Below are 16,381 nucleotides of genomic sequence, written 5' to 3'. Positions count from 1 at the left end.
ACCGTAGTCCGCCGCTTGTGCAAAAGGCAGTGAAATTAACGAGCCTGTTTAGCGCGGTAGTGGTTGCGCTGTGCTGCATAGCACGCTTTTCTGTACCTCTTTTCGTTTTAACTTTCTGAGCGTGTTTTTAATTCAAACATATCATATCTACACTCTTCAAAAAAAGTTAAGGATAGGTTCAAAAAACGGATCTAATTATAAAAAAATGCCAACAAATTAAACATCGACATAATAATTAAAAGATTAATGTGTTTGAATTACCAAATGAACAATGAGTCTTGACCTAGAATTTTGTTTGGCAGGCAGAGTTATTTCCCTTTGTGGGACTTCTCAAAAGCTTCTGCATTTTGGAAGAAAATGGGTGTTTTTTATAGCCCCATGAAGTTTGCGGAACGCATGCCAGGGCAAAAGGTTGTGATGCACGTGCTACAACAGGGTCCTGGCTATGAACATTGCTCACCAGCTTGTGTTTAAAGGTTGACACGCTGACACAATTATGCACAGTAGCAACATGCCCCCACGAAGAAAACTGAGCGATTTGGATAGAGGAAGGGCAATAGGATGGCTACAAGACGGTGTTGCTGCCAGGCAAGTGGCCCAGAGGCTTGCAGTGGCTCCCTCTGTCATCATCAGACTAAAACAGAGATTCCACGCAACTGAAATAGTGCAGGAGCGACGTTCTGGTCGGCCCAGAGTCACCACACAAAGAGAGGATCGCTTCATTCAGAGGCAGGCCATGCAACAAAGAATGGCTACGGCAAACAACATTAGGCAACGCCTACAAGCTACCACCAACAATGTTAGTGGTCAGACGATCCGAAACTGCTTACACAACTTTGGCTTGCGTGCAAGGCGTCCAGTCCGAGGAACAACCCTGACTACTAATCACCGAGCAGCTTGCCGAGCCTGGTGCACTCAACATGTGAGGTGGCAACGTCAGTAGTGGGCTCAGGTGTTTACAGATGAGTCCCGCTTTTGCTTGGAACCTGCTGATGGTCGCATCCGAGTGTGGAGGCGTCGCGGAGAGCGCTTCGCAGAAGGCGCTGTTCTGGAACGACAGCGTTTTGGCGGAGGCTCCAGGGGCGGACGAGGGGGGGGGGCACAGGGGGCACGTGCCCCCCCCCCCCCCGAAAAAAAAAGAAAAAAAAAAAGATTTTTCAATGCTGATTTTATGACCATTTCTAAGTTCAAATGGCACCAGATGGCACCATTTTGCTTCTTTGGGCAAATTTTTTTTCCGGGGGGGCATTCCCCCGGACCCCCCTAGCAAATTCGGGCGCTTTGCGCCCATCACATTCACTTTCGATTCAAAGTGCCCCCCCCCCCCCCCCTTACAAAGCAACTGATCCGCCCCCTGGGCTCTGTGATGGTCTGGGGAGGGATCAGCACACGTCTAAGGACACCTCTGTACCATGTAGTGGGCAACTTGACCGGTGTCCGCTACCAGAATGCGATCCTGCAACTTCTGGTCGTTCCAGCCCTCCAAGCGATCGGCCCTCGTGCGATTCTTCAGGATGACAACGCACCTCCTCATCGCTCTGCAGCTGTAAACACCTTCATCCAGCAGGCCAGGGTCAACAGGATGCTGTGGCCAGCCAACAGCCCGGACCTGAACCCCATAGAGCACATGTGGGACGAGCTTTGTCGTGGGGTACAGCAACATCCCCCTCCTCCTGCCAATCTGGGTCAACTGCTGCAATGGCTCCAGCAGGAGTGGAATGGAGTTCCCAGAGCATTCATATGCAACCTGATCCACTCCATGCTCCAACGATGTGTTCAATACCTGGCACACAACGGAGGGCACACGCGTTTTTGACACTGATTCACATTGTTGTGAATTCCATTTTGGAGGGTTGTCACGTTTGACACACTCTAGCTAAATTGTCGCTGCCGCGTTCGATCTTTGCTTTGTTTGTCATTACTCCTTGGTTGTTCAATTATATAATCTTAAAAAAAATGAAAGAATTCGGTCTTGTCTGTTTTGTGTGGCGTGCTTGTAAAAAAGTGATCCTTAACTTTTTTTGAAGAGTGTATATGTTTTTTGAATCAGGAACCGACAAGGAATAAGATGAAAATAATTGTTTTAAAACGAGTTCGGAAATTTGATTTTAATCATGATTTTTATATTTTTAATTTTCAGAGCTTGTTTTTAATCCGAATATAACATATTTATATGTTTTTGGAATCAGAACATGATGAAGAATAAAATAAAAATAATTTTGGATCGTTTTATAAAAAAATAATTTTAATTACAATTTTCAGATTTTTAATGACCAAAGTCATTCATTAATTTTGACGCCTCCAAGCTGAAATCCAATACCGAAGTCCGGCCTTCGTCAAAGATTGCTTGGCCAAAATTAAATAAATTTGATTGAAAAATGAAGGTGTGACAGTGCCGCCTCAACTTTTACAAAAAGCCGGATATGACATCATAAAAGACATTTATCCAAAAAATGAAAAAAAACGTCTGGGGATTTCATACCCAGGAACTCTCATGTAAAATTTCATAACGATCGGTCCAGTAGTTTAGTCTGAATCGCTCTACACACACACACACGCACATACACCACGACCCTCGTCTCGATTCCCCCTCTATGTTAAAACATTTAGTCAAAACTTGACTAAATGTAAAAAGGGTTAGTATTAGGTCTAGATTTTTTTAAAGTGTTTACACTAATTATTTTTTAAATAGACTGTGTGATTCGCAATTTTCATGAGAACAACATTCTAAGAACAAAAACTGGCAAATGTCGGGACACCCAAATAAGACCAGAATCGTAGAAAGTGTGGAGGGCGTGCGGGGTGAAAGAGGAGAGCGAGAGTTAGTGTTGCCGGAAAGGGAGGAGTTGCAAAAAGGAGGGGGAAGGGGTAACCCAGTGGTAGAGATCAAGCAAGTTGACAAAGTCAAGTTGATGCAGTCAGTTACACAATACAAAGCGTTTGGGCAAAACAGAGACGGAGCAGCTGTGCATGTGCAGAGCTGAAACAGTTATTTCAGAGCCCAGGCAACAGAGAGCCGTCGCAGTTATTTTGAGCTCGCGAGCAGACGACATAATTTGTTCCATTTGAGAATTAATTGTTGTCATTCTTACTGATTCTGCATATAAACAACACAGAGTATTGAGATCTTTACAAACAATGAACATGTTTAAAATACTGATTTGAATAGTAATTGGGCGAGTATAAGACGAAAGCCTTATTTCGATTTCATAATTTTCCAGGTGACTTTCGCCTATTCGATCCGCAAACAGTTCAATGGCCGACACGCGTGGTAAGAGCTGGCTAAATTTACCATGCCGAGTAAAGTTTCAGCTTATTTCATCAACAAAAAGGAAGAATAATGTGACGCTGAATTCATAGGGTGGTAAAGATTTACTAATTACCTGTTTTCACCATTTTGTTGGCAGAGTAGCTGAAGAAGAAATGACAGCGATCTCTTCTGAAGTTCTCACCAAGTTAGAGCACAGGCGGAAGGTATCGTCCACTGGAGCCGATGGGGTCTATGTCGACCAAAAGAGTGGGATTCCCTGTAGGTGGAGTTCCTGGAGGGGGATTCCCTGTATACAGGGAGTACCACAGGATTTAGTTCCTGTAGCGTGTCGCTGATATCGCTGAAAGTCACGTGATGCTTAGACATCGGTAAAATTTGATGTTTTTCAATCTTTTTTGATATTTCTTAGAAATTCGAGTATGGTTTGCAAGTTTTATTGAAAAACTCCACCCTGTGGGATTCCCTGTATACAGGGAATCCCCCTCCAGGAACTCCACCTACAGGGAATCCCACTCTTTTGGTCGACATAGACCCCATCAGCTCCACTGGACGACTACTATCACAGAAAGACTACAGGGTACGTCACTCACCTTCGAGTCTTCTGTGTTCTTGGAGTCGCTTCCTGGGGAAAAATATTGTTCAAGACGGTTTGCCTCTTCCCACAGTCTGTGTAAGGTCAAATAAATACAGTTGAATGATTGTTTGAACTATATGCACCTTTAGTTTTCAGCTTCCGTTCGCTGCAGGTTGTTTTTAACCATCATTTGGACGAATCTTCGTTTGCGAGCCGCTAATATCCACCTTGCGTCAAATCATGCATCCGGCACCGAATATGCATACCACCGCTCATTGGTCTAAAACGCTTCCCTTTGCTGCACAATATTTACATATGTTTTAGACCTATGAGCGGTGGTATGCATAATTATTCGGTGCCGGATGCATGATTTGACGCAAGGTGGATATTAGCGGCTCGCAAACGAAGATTCGTCCAAATGATGGTTAAAAACAACCTGCAGCGAACGGAAGCTGAAAACTAAAGGTGCATATAGTTCAAACAATCATTCAACTGTATTTATTTGACCTTACACAGACTGTGGGAAGAGGCAAACCGTCTTGAACAATATTTTTCCCCAGGAAGCGACTCCAAGAACACAGAAGACTCGAAGGTGAGTGACGTACCTTGTAGTCTTTCTGTGATAGTAGTAGTCCAGTGGACGATACCTTCCGCCTGTGGTTAGAGCAAGTGGTTCGAGTTTGTGAAGGAACTCTAGTCAAAGTCTGACTTCCCAAAGCGTCGTGACAACAGCAGATACGTGAACTTTCTTGTTGATGTTATGATCTGCAAAGCATGTTCTGTGCTGCTGATAAGACCAAAACTGGCGTTTTCTGAAGTCGTGTCTAGCGTAGTTCGTTGCTGTTCTTTCAAAAGCACAACCCAAGATACTGAGAGACAGAGAGGGAAACTGGAACAACCACAGTTAGGGACACGTGGATTCCATACTGGTGACAATACAACTGGCAGCATGGCTGAAGCTGGTGTTCAAGAAATCACTGAAGGCAAGGCGATGGTTCTACTGCCTAAATCAGTCTTTTACAACCCTGTGCAGGAGTTTAACAGAGACCTAACAACTTGCATCCTGTCACAGTTTGCTGAAGAATACCTGGCATGGCAAGCAGACCAACCCTCGAAGGGAAAGAAAAGCAAAAAGAAGAAAGTAGACCTTGAACCAGAAGATGAACAAACTGGCACTATAGATGGCTGTCATGGTGATGACAAAAGTGACAACTGTCTTGGAAGTAAGAATGGCATCCGAATCTTTGAGGGGCTGTCAGCATCAGGTCTAAGATCAGTCAGGTTTGGTCTTGAAGTTGAAGGTGTGAAAGAAGTCATTGCTAACGACTTTGACAAGACAGCTGTAGAATTCATAGAGAAAAACATCACCAGGAATAACCTAACTGGCCTTGTCAAGTCTAGCCATGGAGATGCTTCCATGATCATGTATCAAAACAAAGACTTTGACAAGAGGTTTGATGCCATTGATCTGGACCCTTACGGCAGTGCATCGCACTTTTTGGATTCAGCGGTCCAGGCTGTTTGCGATGGTGGATTGTTATGCATCACGTGCACTGATGCTGCGGTGCTGTGCGGTAACGCAGGTGAGACATGCTTTGCAAAGTACGGGTCTCTGTCACTGCGTGCCAAGTACTGTCATGAGATGGGGCTGAGGATTCTGCTGCAGTGTGTGGAGTCTCACGCCAACCGTTACTCCAGGTACATTGAGCCTCTTGTATCCCTCAGTGTCGACTTCTACGTCAGAGTGTTTGTTCGTGTATACACTGGCCAGAAGCAAGTGAAAATGTCAGTGACCAAAGCGTCTATGGTGTACAACTGTGTCGGCTGTGGCAGCTTTTATCTACAACAGATGGCTACAGCCATACCCACCAAAGGAGACAACCACAAGTTTGTGCCAGGTGTAGGCCCTCCTGTGGGACCGACTTGCGATCACTGCGGCCACAAGCATCATATCGGTGGACCCATCTGGTCGGCGCCAATTCACAATGCTGAATTCTTGGACAGAATGCTGGTAAGAGTGGAGAGGGACGCCGCCTTGTTTGGCACCAGCGAGCGGATGAAGGGGATGCTGAGTGTGGCGAAGGAAGAACTGCAGGATGTGCCCTTGTACTACATTCTGGATGATGTCTGCAACATACTGCACTGCACCCCTCCGAACATGGTGCAGATGAGGTAAACGTTGAAAGAAAGAAAAAGCGTGTGTGTTAGTGTTGTTTGTTAACTGTCATTTTTATCTTTTTCATTATTCACTAACGTTTTGACAACTACAGACCTTGTAAATAACATGCTAAAGGAGGAGGTTACTTATTTTTACTCTGCAGAATTCATTGTGAATGTTGAATGATGATCTTTCATCTGTCATTTCTGTTTGGACCTGATGTATAAGATTGTTTTAATGACTTGCAGGTCTGCCTTGCTAAATGCTGGCTACAGAGTGTCCCTGTCCCATGCTGCCAAGAACTCCTACAAGACTGACGCTCCCCCTGAAGCCATATGGGTAAGATAGTTACTAGTCTGTAACAATAGCCTGCTTGTCGTGCAGTTTGAGCTTCAAGGTTTGAAATTATGTTGCATGGATTTGTTTCATGTGTAAGTTTTGTATTACACTTTTAGTAACAGTATCAGTCTATTTTTTCTGTAGCATGTAAAATTAGAGAAGTAAAATGTTTGAGTAGAAACAAAGCAGAGGTGTAAATTTTTACCTCCAGACAGCGGTAGTTGGAGTGTGTCTGGTGTATTCTTTTTTTCTTTTCTTTTTTTATAGAGGAGACTGTAATGAAGTGATAACTTCAAATTCTGCCTTTTCTTCACTGAACAGGACATCATGCGATGGTGGGTCAAAGATCACCCAGTCAGCGCCAAGCGGCTCACAGACGGCTCTGTAGTCCAAGCCATCCTGCAGAAGGAACCGAGTCTGCAGGTGTCATTTGCTGTTCACCCTGCCGCCAACCCTGCATCACGCCAGAAAGGTCTGGTACGATGGCAGCAGAATCCTGAACCAGAATGGGGACCAAAGCCGAGGGCGAGGAGGAACGAAGGAAAGGAGAGCAACACTGATGGTGAGGAGAAGACGGAGGACGTGAAGTCTGGTTTGAAGCGGCCGCTTGATCAGGTGAAATGACAGCTGTTGACTGGGTGCAGCATGGTTCTTTCTTTCTTTGCTTTTGTAATCCATTTTGAACCAGATTTAGCCTTTGCACACTTGAACACACACTCTTGTCTTTTCTACACACACACGCACTGACTCAGATATACATATATATATATACTAAGCTACTCACAAAAAGTTAAGGATCACTTGCACACAAATTCCCAAATAAGAAAGCCAATGCGTTGGTATTTGGCAAACGTTTAATTCAATGCTTTAGTGATAACGATACAACATTTCCTTCAATTTAGAGCAATCGTTTGGTCTGTACATTTTATCAAAGTGTGTACGTATCGAAATTTAATTTCACAGAGTCGTTAAAATCACAAGACATGGCATTCAGATGCTCCCAAAAGTTCAGTAATGCGTGTAACCGCCCTGGCTGTTCTGCCACTCGACGCAGCGAGTCCTCATAGAGTTGACCAGGGTGGTGAAGATCCTCTGCGGAAGCGCCTGCCACTTAGCCTGCAGCATCTGGTAGAGGTGCTGGACATCCCTGGGAGGGGGGTGGTTGCTCCTCACTTTGCGATCCAACTCATCCCAGAGGTTCTCAATCGGGTTGAGATCGGGACTGCATGCTGGCCACTCCATTCTGTTGACCCCAGACTGCTGCAGGAAGTCGTTGACCACCCTTGCCCTGTGGGGGCGAGCGTTGTCATCCTGGTAGACAGCCTGCGGTCCCATCTGCTGCAGTGTAGGCACAGCCAACGGTCGAAGGATCTCATCCCGGTATCGGAGGCCAGTCAGGTTACCCTGTACATGAAACAAGGGTGTTCTGTGGTGAAGGCTGAAGGCCCCCCAGACCATTACAGAATCTCCACCAAAGGCCACCTTTTCTTGGACAGTGGCGTCAATGTAGCGTTCCCCTTGGCGCCTCCAGACCCTCAGTCGGTCGTCGTTGTGGTTCAGGGTGAAGCGTGATTCATCACTGAACAGGACCTGGGACCATTGCTGACGTGTCCACCTCATGTGACGTCTGCAGAAGGCGCGGCGTGTTGCCCTATGGGCTGGAGTTAAGCGTGGCCGTACAGCTGGGCGACGAGAACGGAGGTTAAACCCATGAAGGCGATTCCGAATGGTCTGCTGGCTGATGCTGGTGTTAGTAGCCACCCTCAGCTGCCTTCGAATAATGCTGGAAGAGGCTGTTCTTGTTTGCAAGGCTAGTCGTTCAATGAGACGATCTTCACGTGGAGTTGTCTTCTTTGGTCGCCCAGGTCTGCGTCTTTCCTGGACCCTCCCAGTGGCTGGGAAACATTGAATCAGTCTGACAATGATCGAGATGGACACGTGAAGTCGCCTGGCCACTTCTTGCTTGGGGACACCATCTTGGAACCATGCAACAGCTCGTCCCCTCTCAAACTCGTTCAATTTTCGTCGTGGAGGCATTGTCAGATAATGCCTAATACTGGTGGTATGTCTTCTCAAAAAGCCAAGCAAGTGACAGCATCTCACACATAAGCAGCAGTGCTTGCACGTGCATAATGGTTTTTCCATGTGGCTTGTGCAATGTGTTCGGGCTGAACAGTCCAATACAAGGTCCTTTTTCGCAAGTTTCCGCTTTTTCTTTTGCTACCAAGCTCAGTAGTAGAGAATCCCGTGCAATGTTCCCACTAACACAACATCGCCCACTTACAGCTGAACAAGAATTCATAACAATTTGGTTTGACTGAGAAATAAATAACAGTAGCGAACTGATTTTATTGAGCACCTGTTTTCTCATAGTGATCCTTAACTTTTTGTGAGTAGTGTACTTCGGTAACAGCTGATTTCAGTTTGAAACACATACATGTACTACAAAATGTCCCCCAGAAAACAAATTTCATGAATGGTTTATGGCGATGAAAGCAAGAGAAGGGAATGGATTTATTTTTTCCTCAAATAATGTTTCAGCAAGTTTCCAAAATCTTAGATTACTTACCTAACATCACTTTTCCAACTAAGTGGAAAAAGGTGGCAGATTTGTCGGAATGTCGGCAAAGGTTTCATTGATTTGAAATATGTTCTGACTCTTTGGTGCCAACTGACATCCCAAGTTATTTTCATTGTGCATCTTTCTGTTATATATATATATTTGTGTTTCTTGTGTTCCAGGATGAGGGAGACAGTGCATCAAAGGTTGTCAAGAAGGAAAATGTTCTTGTGTGAACAAATTATCATGTTTTTTTGGGACTGCAGAGAACACTTGTTTGTGTGTGCAACATGGAAAGGTAATCTAAGCTTGAAACCTAAGTGTAGGCTTTTTGAAACAAAAGGAATAAGTATTCCGTGAGCTAGGACGTCTTGGAGCAAAACTGCTTTTAAACCTGTTGAGACTATTTGATTATTGCATCGTAAATGTGTACGCAAAGCTGAATTATATATATTACTGTACTAGAGGAATACCCGGCTTCGCCAGGGTGAATCGCGAGACAGAGACAGACAGCGTGGCGGTTCACCACAATCACCTTTGAAGGCGAAGTCCTGTCAAACGGGATTGAGAATTTTAGAGCTTATTTCTTAGCCCTATATTATCTGCTGTGGCTTCTCAAATGCCAGAACATACAGACACACAAAAGCCGCTAGACCACATCACAAACAGAACTCTACAATACACAGGTTTTTGCCCACACACACACACACAAACACACACAGAGAAGCCGTATATATATATGCATATCTGTATCTATAAATATATAGAGATAGGTGAGAGTGTATTTTTCGCGTGGCTATAAATTGATTCGACCTTTTCACTTTGACAGTAAGAACAACTTACGGGTGCAAGGGAAGCGTTGTGGACAGCGCAGTGGACAGCGCAGTGACATTCTAAAAATAGTAATAGTAACTTACAAAGGGGAAAGCCACACGAAGGAAGAAGGATAAACGCCAAACACTGGAGAAGATAAGGAAGAGTTACTTATAATGGTGAAATGAACACAAAAACCAAAACCAGTTCAGCGCTGCGCGCTGAGAGCACGTGTTGAAATATCTCATCGATGATATTGTGTCCGGGGTGTAGCTGAATACGGTGTCCAAATTTGAAAAAGATCCAGCGAGAACTTTGGCGTTGTGATGTGGTGTAGCGGCTTTGGTGTGTCGGTATGGGGGCCCGGGTAGCTGAGGTGGAACCAAAATCGGTTCAGCGCTGAGAGCACGTGTTGAAATATCTCATCGATGAGGTTGTGTCCGGGGTCTCTCTGAATAAGCCCACCAAATTTGAAGCAGATCCATCGAGAACTTTGGCCGTGCATCGCGAAGACACAGATACACAGACACACACACAGATACACAGACAGACACACAGACAGACACACAGACACACAGACAGACACAAGTCGTATATGGGTGCGTCTCAGAAACTGATCCTTTTGTGTGTGCCATAATCAAATTAGCCCACAATTGAAACATACTGAATTTTAAATCATGATATTGGTATGTTTGAGAAGTAAAATGAATAAAGAAATAGTACAAACAAAACTGAGTATTTTGCATGATTATTATGAAGGTTGTTTTGCGAAAGAAATGATTAAATGCGTGAAAAATGAAGGTCTGATCTGTGACATGAACCATCAACTAGTTTTGTACCTCACTACAAGAATCGTTTAGAATGTCCAAGGACTGCTATTTTTGTTATGTGTGTTTGGTTTAAGTGTACTTGACAGTTGAAATGTTATTTTGTCCACAGAATTGTTTTTTTAAACGAAATTAATCGCTTGAAAGTTTGCCATCACTGTCGTAACATATGTTTCCGCACGCGTGCAACAGCAACAAGTCCTAAATTTGAACTTTAGAATTTGCATATTCATTTTCAACACGATCTTGACATGAAAGGGCATAGAAAATCGCTAAGCTAAATGTTATTTAAGTATTATTTTCTCAAAATTGCATCTGCAAACTAAGTTGAAAGTTGCGCAATATGACATGCTTCTTCAAAATTCCGTTACGATGGTGAACGGTTTTGCAAATAATGTTCAGAGTTTTGAAGAAAGATTAGAACTATTTTGCGCGTAGTGACTTAGAGGTGCGGGTGACTACGCATGCGCAGTTACAGAGAGAAATAGTTCAGCTTCCAGCAGCGAAGAAAGATTTCGAGAATGTTTCCGAAGTCTGTGATTTTGTTACGACAGTGATCAACACCCAAGGTTCTTAAGAAAAGGTGAGTTTTTGCTGCTATGATATTCTATGAAGTGAAAAATTAGGCTACACATTTGTTAATAATAGTTTTTCTTTCGATTTCACGTAGTCAAAACTTGACTAAATGTTTTAACATAGAGGGGGAATCGAAACGAGGGTCGTGGTGTATGTGTGTGTGTGTGTCTGTTTGTCTGTGCGTGTGTGTGTGTAGAGCGATTCAGACTAAACTACTTGACCGATCTTTATGAAATTTGACATGAGAGTTCCTGGGTATGATATCCCCGGACGTTTTTTTCTTTTTTTCGACAAATACTTTTGATGACGTCATATCCGGCTTTTTGTAAAAGTTGAGGCGGCACTGTCACACCCTCATTTTTCAATTAAATTGATTGAAATTTGTGTAAAGCAATCTTCGACGAAGGCCGGACTTCGGTATTGCATTTCAGCTTGGTGGCTTAAAAATTAATTAATGACTTTGGCCATTAAAAATCTGAAAATTGTAATAATTTTTTTTTTATATATAAAACGATCCACATTTACGTTCATCTTATTTTACATCATTTCCTGATTCCAAAAACATATAAATATGTTATATTTGGATTAAAAACAAGCTCTGAAAATTAAAAATATAAAAAATTATGATCAAAATTAAATTTCCGAAATCCATTTAAAGGAACGGTAAGTGTCAATGTTTTCTTTAATTGTAAAAGTTGTATGTTCAATGGAATGGTAAGTCTGAACAAAATAATTACTTTAAATAATGTGGATGCATCAAAATCTTGATAGACATTAAACAAATTCATGTTAGTGAAACTAGTACACATATTGCATCAATCTTTAGTTGAAATCGCAGGTACTTGCATGTTTCAGGTGCAAGAGATTCGACCTGATGAACTGGTGGTAACGTTCCTTCGAAGGAAACCGGAGGGGAACTACTATTGCTTTCCAGGGATCGATGATATTTCCTTAGTCCCTACATCTGATGCAACCATGATTCGTGACCCCACCTTCAATGCCAGGGGGCATTATTTCTTTTAAAATAAATTAATTAACTGCAAGTGGCAACTGTTCTATATGTAACCAATGCCTTTGGTTTATTGTCTCAACAATTGAATGAACCACTTTTGAACATTTGCATTCTTCATGTCAAACCTTATAATACATGTCTGGTTGTTCGTTTCCGAGTTACGTGGGTGATGAACTTTTCATTAATGTTTCTCTTTTTTGGGGCCAAGTTTGCTTGATTTTGTCCAGCTTTTTTTTCTTTCTGTTCCTGTTTTAGTGTTTGGCATTTTACCTAAGAAGAATCTGGTTGCAAAATCAGCTTCATTTAGTAAAGTTTGTGGGAAAAAGCATAACCGTTTCTTTGTTACAAAAGTGATGTTTCCATGTTACATCGGTGACCATTTTGCATTCTTTTGGGATAACTTTCTAACATTTTGTCTTAGAGCAACAAATCTTTGTATATATGCTATTGTGAAGGTTAAATGTCAATAAGACTGAATGAATGCCATGTATCAACATGTTCTGATCAGGATATCATTAATTAATTTTCATTTTTGTATTGAAATTTTGACGAATGCATGGAACTTTGAAAAAAACATTATTTTGTTGTTTGCATGTAGTCATTTCATATTGAACTCTATAATGGCTTGTGATTCAACAATAATAACTGAATAAAAGTCGTTTTCAGCCTTATAAATGCAGTTTTTTTGTCTTTTATTTTTTCCATGTTACACGGGTGATTTTGCACACATGGTCCAAATAATGCTCAATATATGGCAAACTAAAGGCAATGTTATATTTTTTCTTGTTTAAACTGAAAAGGTACACCCTGAGAAGTGTGTAAATAGTATTATCAAAGTTTTCTGGGAAGATTTTACTTTTGGTGATAATGTCACAAACAGAGGACGAGATTCTGAGACGCACCCATATATATATAGATGTGGATTTTTAGTTACATGGTTTGTGTTTTGAATGTACACAATAGATGAAATAGCATATGCTGCATTTATTTGAAATCTGCTTGATATGTTGTGATGATTGACAGATGATGGATGGATCCTAATTTCACACAGACAAGCAAGTGCTCACGCAGATACACACATACATACACACACACACTTGTATACACACAAGTTAAGATAAAAATGAATATATTTACAATTAAATGTTTCATCCATATTTAAACAGATAAAAAAAAAGATTCAAACCAACAGAACAGTAAAACTGTAATGCGATAACATGATCAGCCAAAAACACAAATCAAGTTTTCAAAAACAGTTTTGAGCTTGTTTTATCACAGATTGCTTCCGGACTTTTCCAAAAGGCCAGTTTTTAAGAACAGATCTGTTATTCTTTACTGTGTACACATTAGGACATTTTGAAATGTTACTGTTTATTTCCAAGTATACCTGTTATAGTTGAAATCTTAACTAATCGAGGCAAGGCATAATTTTCAATAAATCAGACCCCCCTTCCCCTGTCCACAGAAAAGATGACTCTAGCTAATTAAACGAAATACTTGACTTCAACATTGATCACTCTAAAACTGTCAGATTTCCAGTTGATGCGTAGACTGCTTGAAGTTGTGGACTTTCTTTTTATGTTAAGCAGAACTAACTGTACAAAGTTTATTTGTTTGAGATAAAAGTATGTCTGTCAGCAGTCTATAATGAGTGTTCATAACAATGTTCAAAGATCAGGGGTTTTTGTCCAGAGAAGTCTGGCTCTGAGGGGCGAACTTTCCCAGCACATCTTCAGGCAGTGAACGATCGGAGGAAGGAGTCTGAAACAGAACAAATAGTTCAATAACAAACGTCAGCTAGTGAGTAAGTTACAAAACAGTAAGGATGAAAACTGGACTCACCTTAATAGTTGACTTCATATTCATGTACAAATACCGTAAACTACCTTTATATGCGCACCGCCCTTATGCACCAATTTCACTCACAAGTAGGGGGTGGGCGTTTACTAGGTACTGTACCCTGTGCAGAATCTGTTCCTCATGAGAAATAGCGGTATTTGATCACTTGTTATGAGAATGATAGTAGGATTTGTTTCTGTGCAAAAATGTCTATACCCTCAATGTTTCTTTCTCTGTGACACAAACGCGTTCGTGTGTGCAAGTGCCTCGCCAGAATAGAGCATAGAAACTAACCACAACAATCCCTTTGTGTTATAGTTTTAGAAAAAATGCTCAATTCGCAAATGACAATGATGACTCAAGATCTGCTTCGTATATTCAGCGTTATGAGCAGTGTGTCTGAAAAAAAATCATAAACTTGCACACACTAGAATACTTTTCTTCACAACCGCATCCCAAAGCCGATCCAGTATTTTGACACATGACTACAGTTTTTGTCAGTGAACATTGAAAGAAGCATTTGTTTTAAATGTATTGGTAAACTTAATTAACGGTGCGACCGACGTGTGTGAAGCATGTTTGAAACATGAATGTTTAAATGATGTGTGGAGTACGCTCATCACCATCAGTGCATATGATGAGCTGTTAAAAAGGCCACACACACACAAACAGAATCTGCGCTGTGAAAATGAACAGTATTATTTGAATTCTTTGATGGTTTCTTCTGTAATGCCTACTTCACATGTTCATGCACTCATGACATAATTATGTTACAGGCTTTGTATTTTGGATAATTATAATACATGTAATCTGTATCATCATTATTATTATGGGGAGCTTATATAGCGCGAACCACAACTGTGCTCTCCGCGCTTTACATATTAATTTCTGCCGTTTGAAATGGAATTTTTTACAGACAAACAGACATTTTTTACACACAATATATAACGCATTCACATCGACCAGCAAACTTCAAGCTTATTAGGCAAACATTCACCTTTCACGGCCTATTTTTCCAAGTCAAACGGGTATTTGTTGGACATTTTTATCTATGCCTATACAATTTTGCCAGGAAAGACCCTTTTGTCAATCGTGGGATCTTTAACGTGCACACCCCAATGTAGTGTACACGAAGGGACCTCGGTTTTTCGTCTCATCCGAAAGACTAGCACTTGAACCCACCACCTAGGTTTGGAAAGGGGGGAGAAAATTGCGGCCTGACCTGGGGTCGAACACGCAACCTCTCGCTTCCGAGCGCAAGTGCGTTACCACTCGGCCACCCAGTCCACTCAACTTAAGTTGAGGAATTGGGACAATGAATACAGGTAATGCTGAAAAGTAAATCTGAAATTAAATCATTCACATGCTGTAGTTTGAAAAACATGAAGTTAGTTATGGAAATCAAACTTCTGTAAAAATATATTTTTGTCCTTTCCTAAATGATACATTTGTGACAAATAATTTTTTTTTTTTTCTCAAATCTTTCTTTCAAGTATTACTTGAACCCTACATTTTCATTACATGTATAATACAATAGACAAAAGGCATGCATGCAATATGCAAGAATGTCAAGCCACAGCCCAACATAAATGCATCGCATGGCCAACACCTTCAAGTTCAGTTTGCACCCTCAGCAGGAACACCTGCCCCAAAGAAGTGCAATTTGCAAGAGTAAACACCGATATTTTGATAACCAATATTGTGAAACACCCCTTTAAAGACCCACTCTTACCCCCATGATAACCTATATTTTGAAGTGACCCTTTTCATTCATTTGAGAGATCAAGGTCAGTTAGAAGATCTTATTCCTCTCAGTTCTTAACACCAAAGTCCTGACAGAGTATGTATGTGATGTCAAGAAAGATTTCTAAAAACTCTTTCATCCATTTCCCAAGACCCTTTTTGAGAGTGTGGGCCCCGATGATACTAAAAGAGTAACTAGGTGTATTTATAAAGGTTTCCTGGATCCCATGCCCATGGGTTTTAACTTTCACTTGAAAACAAAAACCATGCAAAATTAATACATAAAATGTGCAGGGGTTGCGTTGACTTGATTTGCAAAGGTTCACGCAAAAAAAGACTTGTGCAGCATATGGCTAAAATGCGTGTGGTACCTGAAAAATACAATATTTAAGCAACATTTTTGCAGTGAGCACTACCCCCAATGTGTGAGAAGAGAGAACAAGTGATAGGAGTTGGGATGGCTCCACATCCTGGTACAGTACATGCAAATATTACCATGCCAGCAAAGTTCATGTACAACAAAGAACAGGAAGCAAGAATGATTAGATGCTGCAAAGAACCAAAAAGATTACACGCAAGAATGTTAAGAAAGCGGACAGGTTATCATGTGATTGAAGGCACAGCCCTTCCCGTGAAAACAGGTTGGCTCATCATCTCAGATCTGGCCAG

At 41.7% G+C, this 16,381-nt stretch overlaps 2 protein-coding genes across 8 annotated transcripts in view; one reads left to right on the top strand and one right to left on the bottom strand.

Moving 5' to 3' along the window:
- The first annotated feature begins 3,407 nt into the window (after positions 1 to 3,407).
- Positions 3,408 to 11,783, top strand: LOC138978938 (tRNA (guanine(26)-N(2))-dimethyltransferase-like). Of its 3 annotated transcripts, none has more exons than XM_070351760.1 (5): positions 3,408 to 3,474; positions 4,472 to 6,017; positions 6,252 to 6,342; positions 6,664 to 6,904; positions 9,085 to 11,783. In XM_070351760.1, the coding sequence occupies exons 2-5, from the start codon at positions 4,606 to 4,608 to the stop codon at positions 9,087 to 9,089; spliced, it is 1,749 nt and encodes a 582-aa protein (XP_070207861.1). In that variant the 5' UTR covers positions 3,408 to 3,474; positions 4,472 to 4,605; the 3' UTR covers positions 9,090 to 11,783. The 3 variants fall into 3 exon arrangements, with proteins under 3 accessions (XP_070207861.1, XP_070207857.1, XP_070207868.1); XM_070351756.1 differs by having other exon boundaries at positions 6,664 to 6,957; positions 9,085 to 9,841; XM_070351767.1 differs by lacking the exon at positions 3,408 to 3,474 and having other exon boundaries at positions 4,701 to 6,017; positions 6,664 to 6,957; positions 9,085 to 9,841.
- A 1,459-nt stretch (positions 11,784 to 13,242) lies between these two features.
- Positions 13,243 to 16,381, bottom strand: part of LOC138978904 (WD repeat-containing protein 93-like) — a 39,462-nt gene continuing 36,323 nt past the window's right edge. For all 5 annotated transcript variants that reach the window (XM_070351738.1, XM_070351722.1, XM_070351733.1 and 2 more), the window contains one exon: positions 13,243 to 13,891. Coding sequence is in view for 4 of the 5 variants with exons in the window: in XM_070351722.1 (XP_070207823.1) it covers positions 13,805 to 13,891 (87 nt within the window). In the remaining variant the exon portion in view is untranslated. The remainder of the gene's footprint in view (positions 13,892 to 16,381) is intronic.

The sequence above is a fragment of the Littorina saxatilis genome, linkage group LG1, assembly GCF_037325665.1.
Source record: "Littorina saxatilis isolate snail1 linkage group LG1, US_GU_Lsax_2.0, whole genome shotgun sequence".
NCBI classification, from domain to species: domain Eukaryota; kingdom Metazoa; phylum Mollusca; class Gastropoda; order Littorinimorpha; family Littorinidae; genus Littorina; species Littorina saxatilis.
Note: the sequence above shows the minus strand (reverse complement) of the source record. Positions and strands in the feature narration are given on the sequence as shown.

Excerpts from the sequence above, each read along its gene's own strand:
- LOC138978938 (XM_070351756.1), top strand. The coding sequence starts at position 4,606 with ATGATCTGCAAAGCATGTTCTGTGCTGCTGATAAGACCAAAACTGGCG. Across the intron at positions 6,343-6,663 it reads CTCCCCCTGAAGCCATATGG|GACATCATGCGATGGTGGGT; the intron begins GTAAGATAGTTA and ends TTCACTGAACAG. Across the intron at positions 6,958-9,084 it reads TGAAGCGGCCGCTTGATCAG|GATGAGGGAGACAGTGCATC; the intron begins GTGAAATGACAG and ends CTTGTGTTCCAG.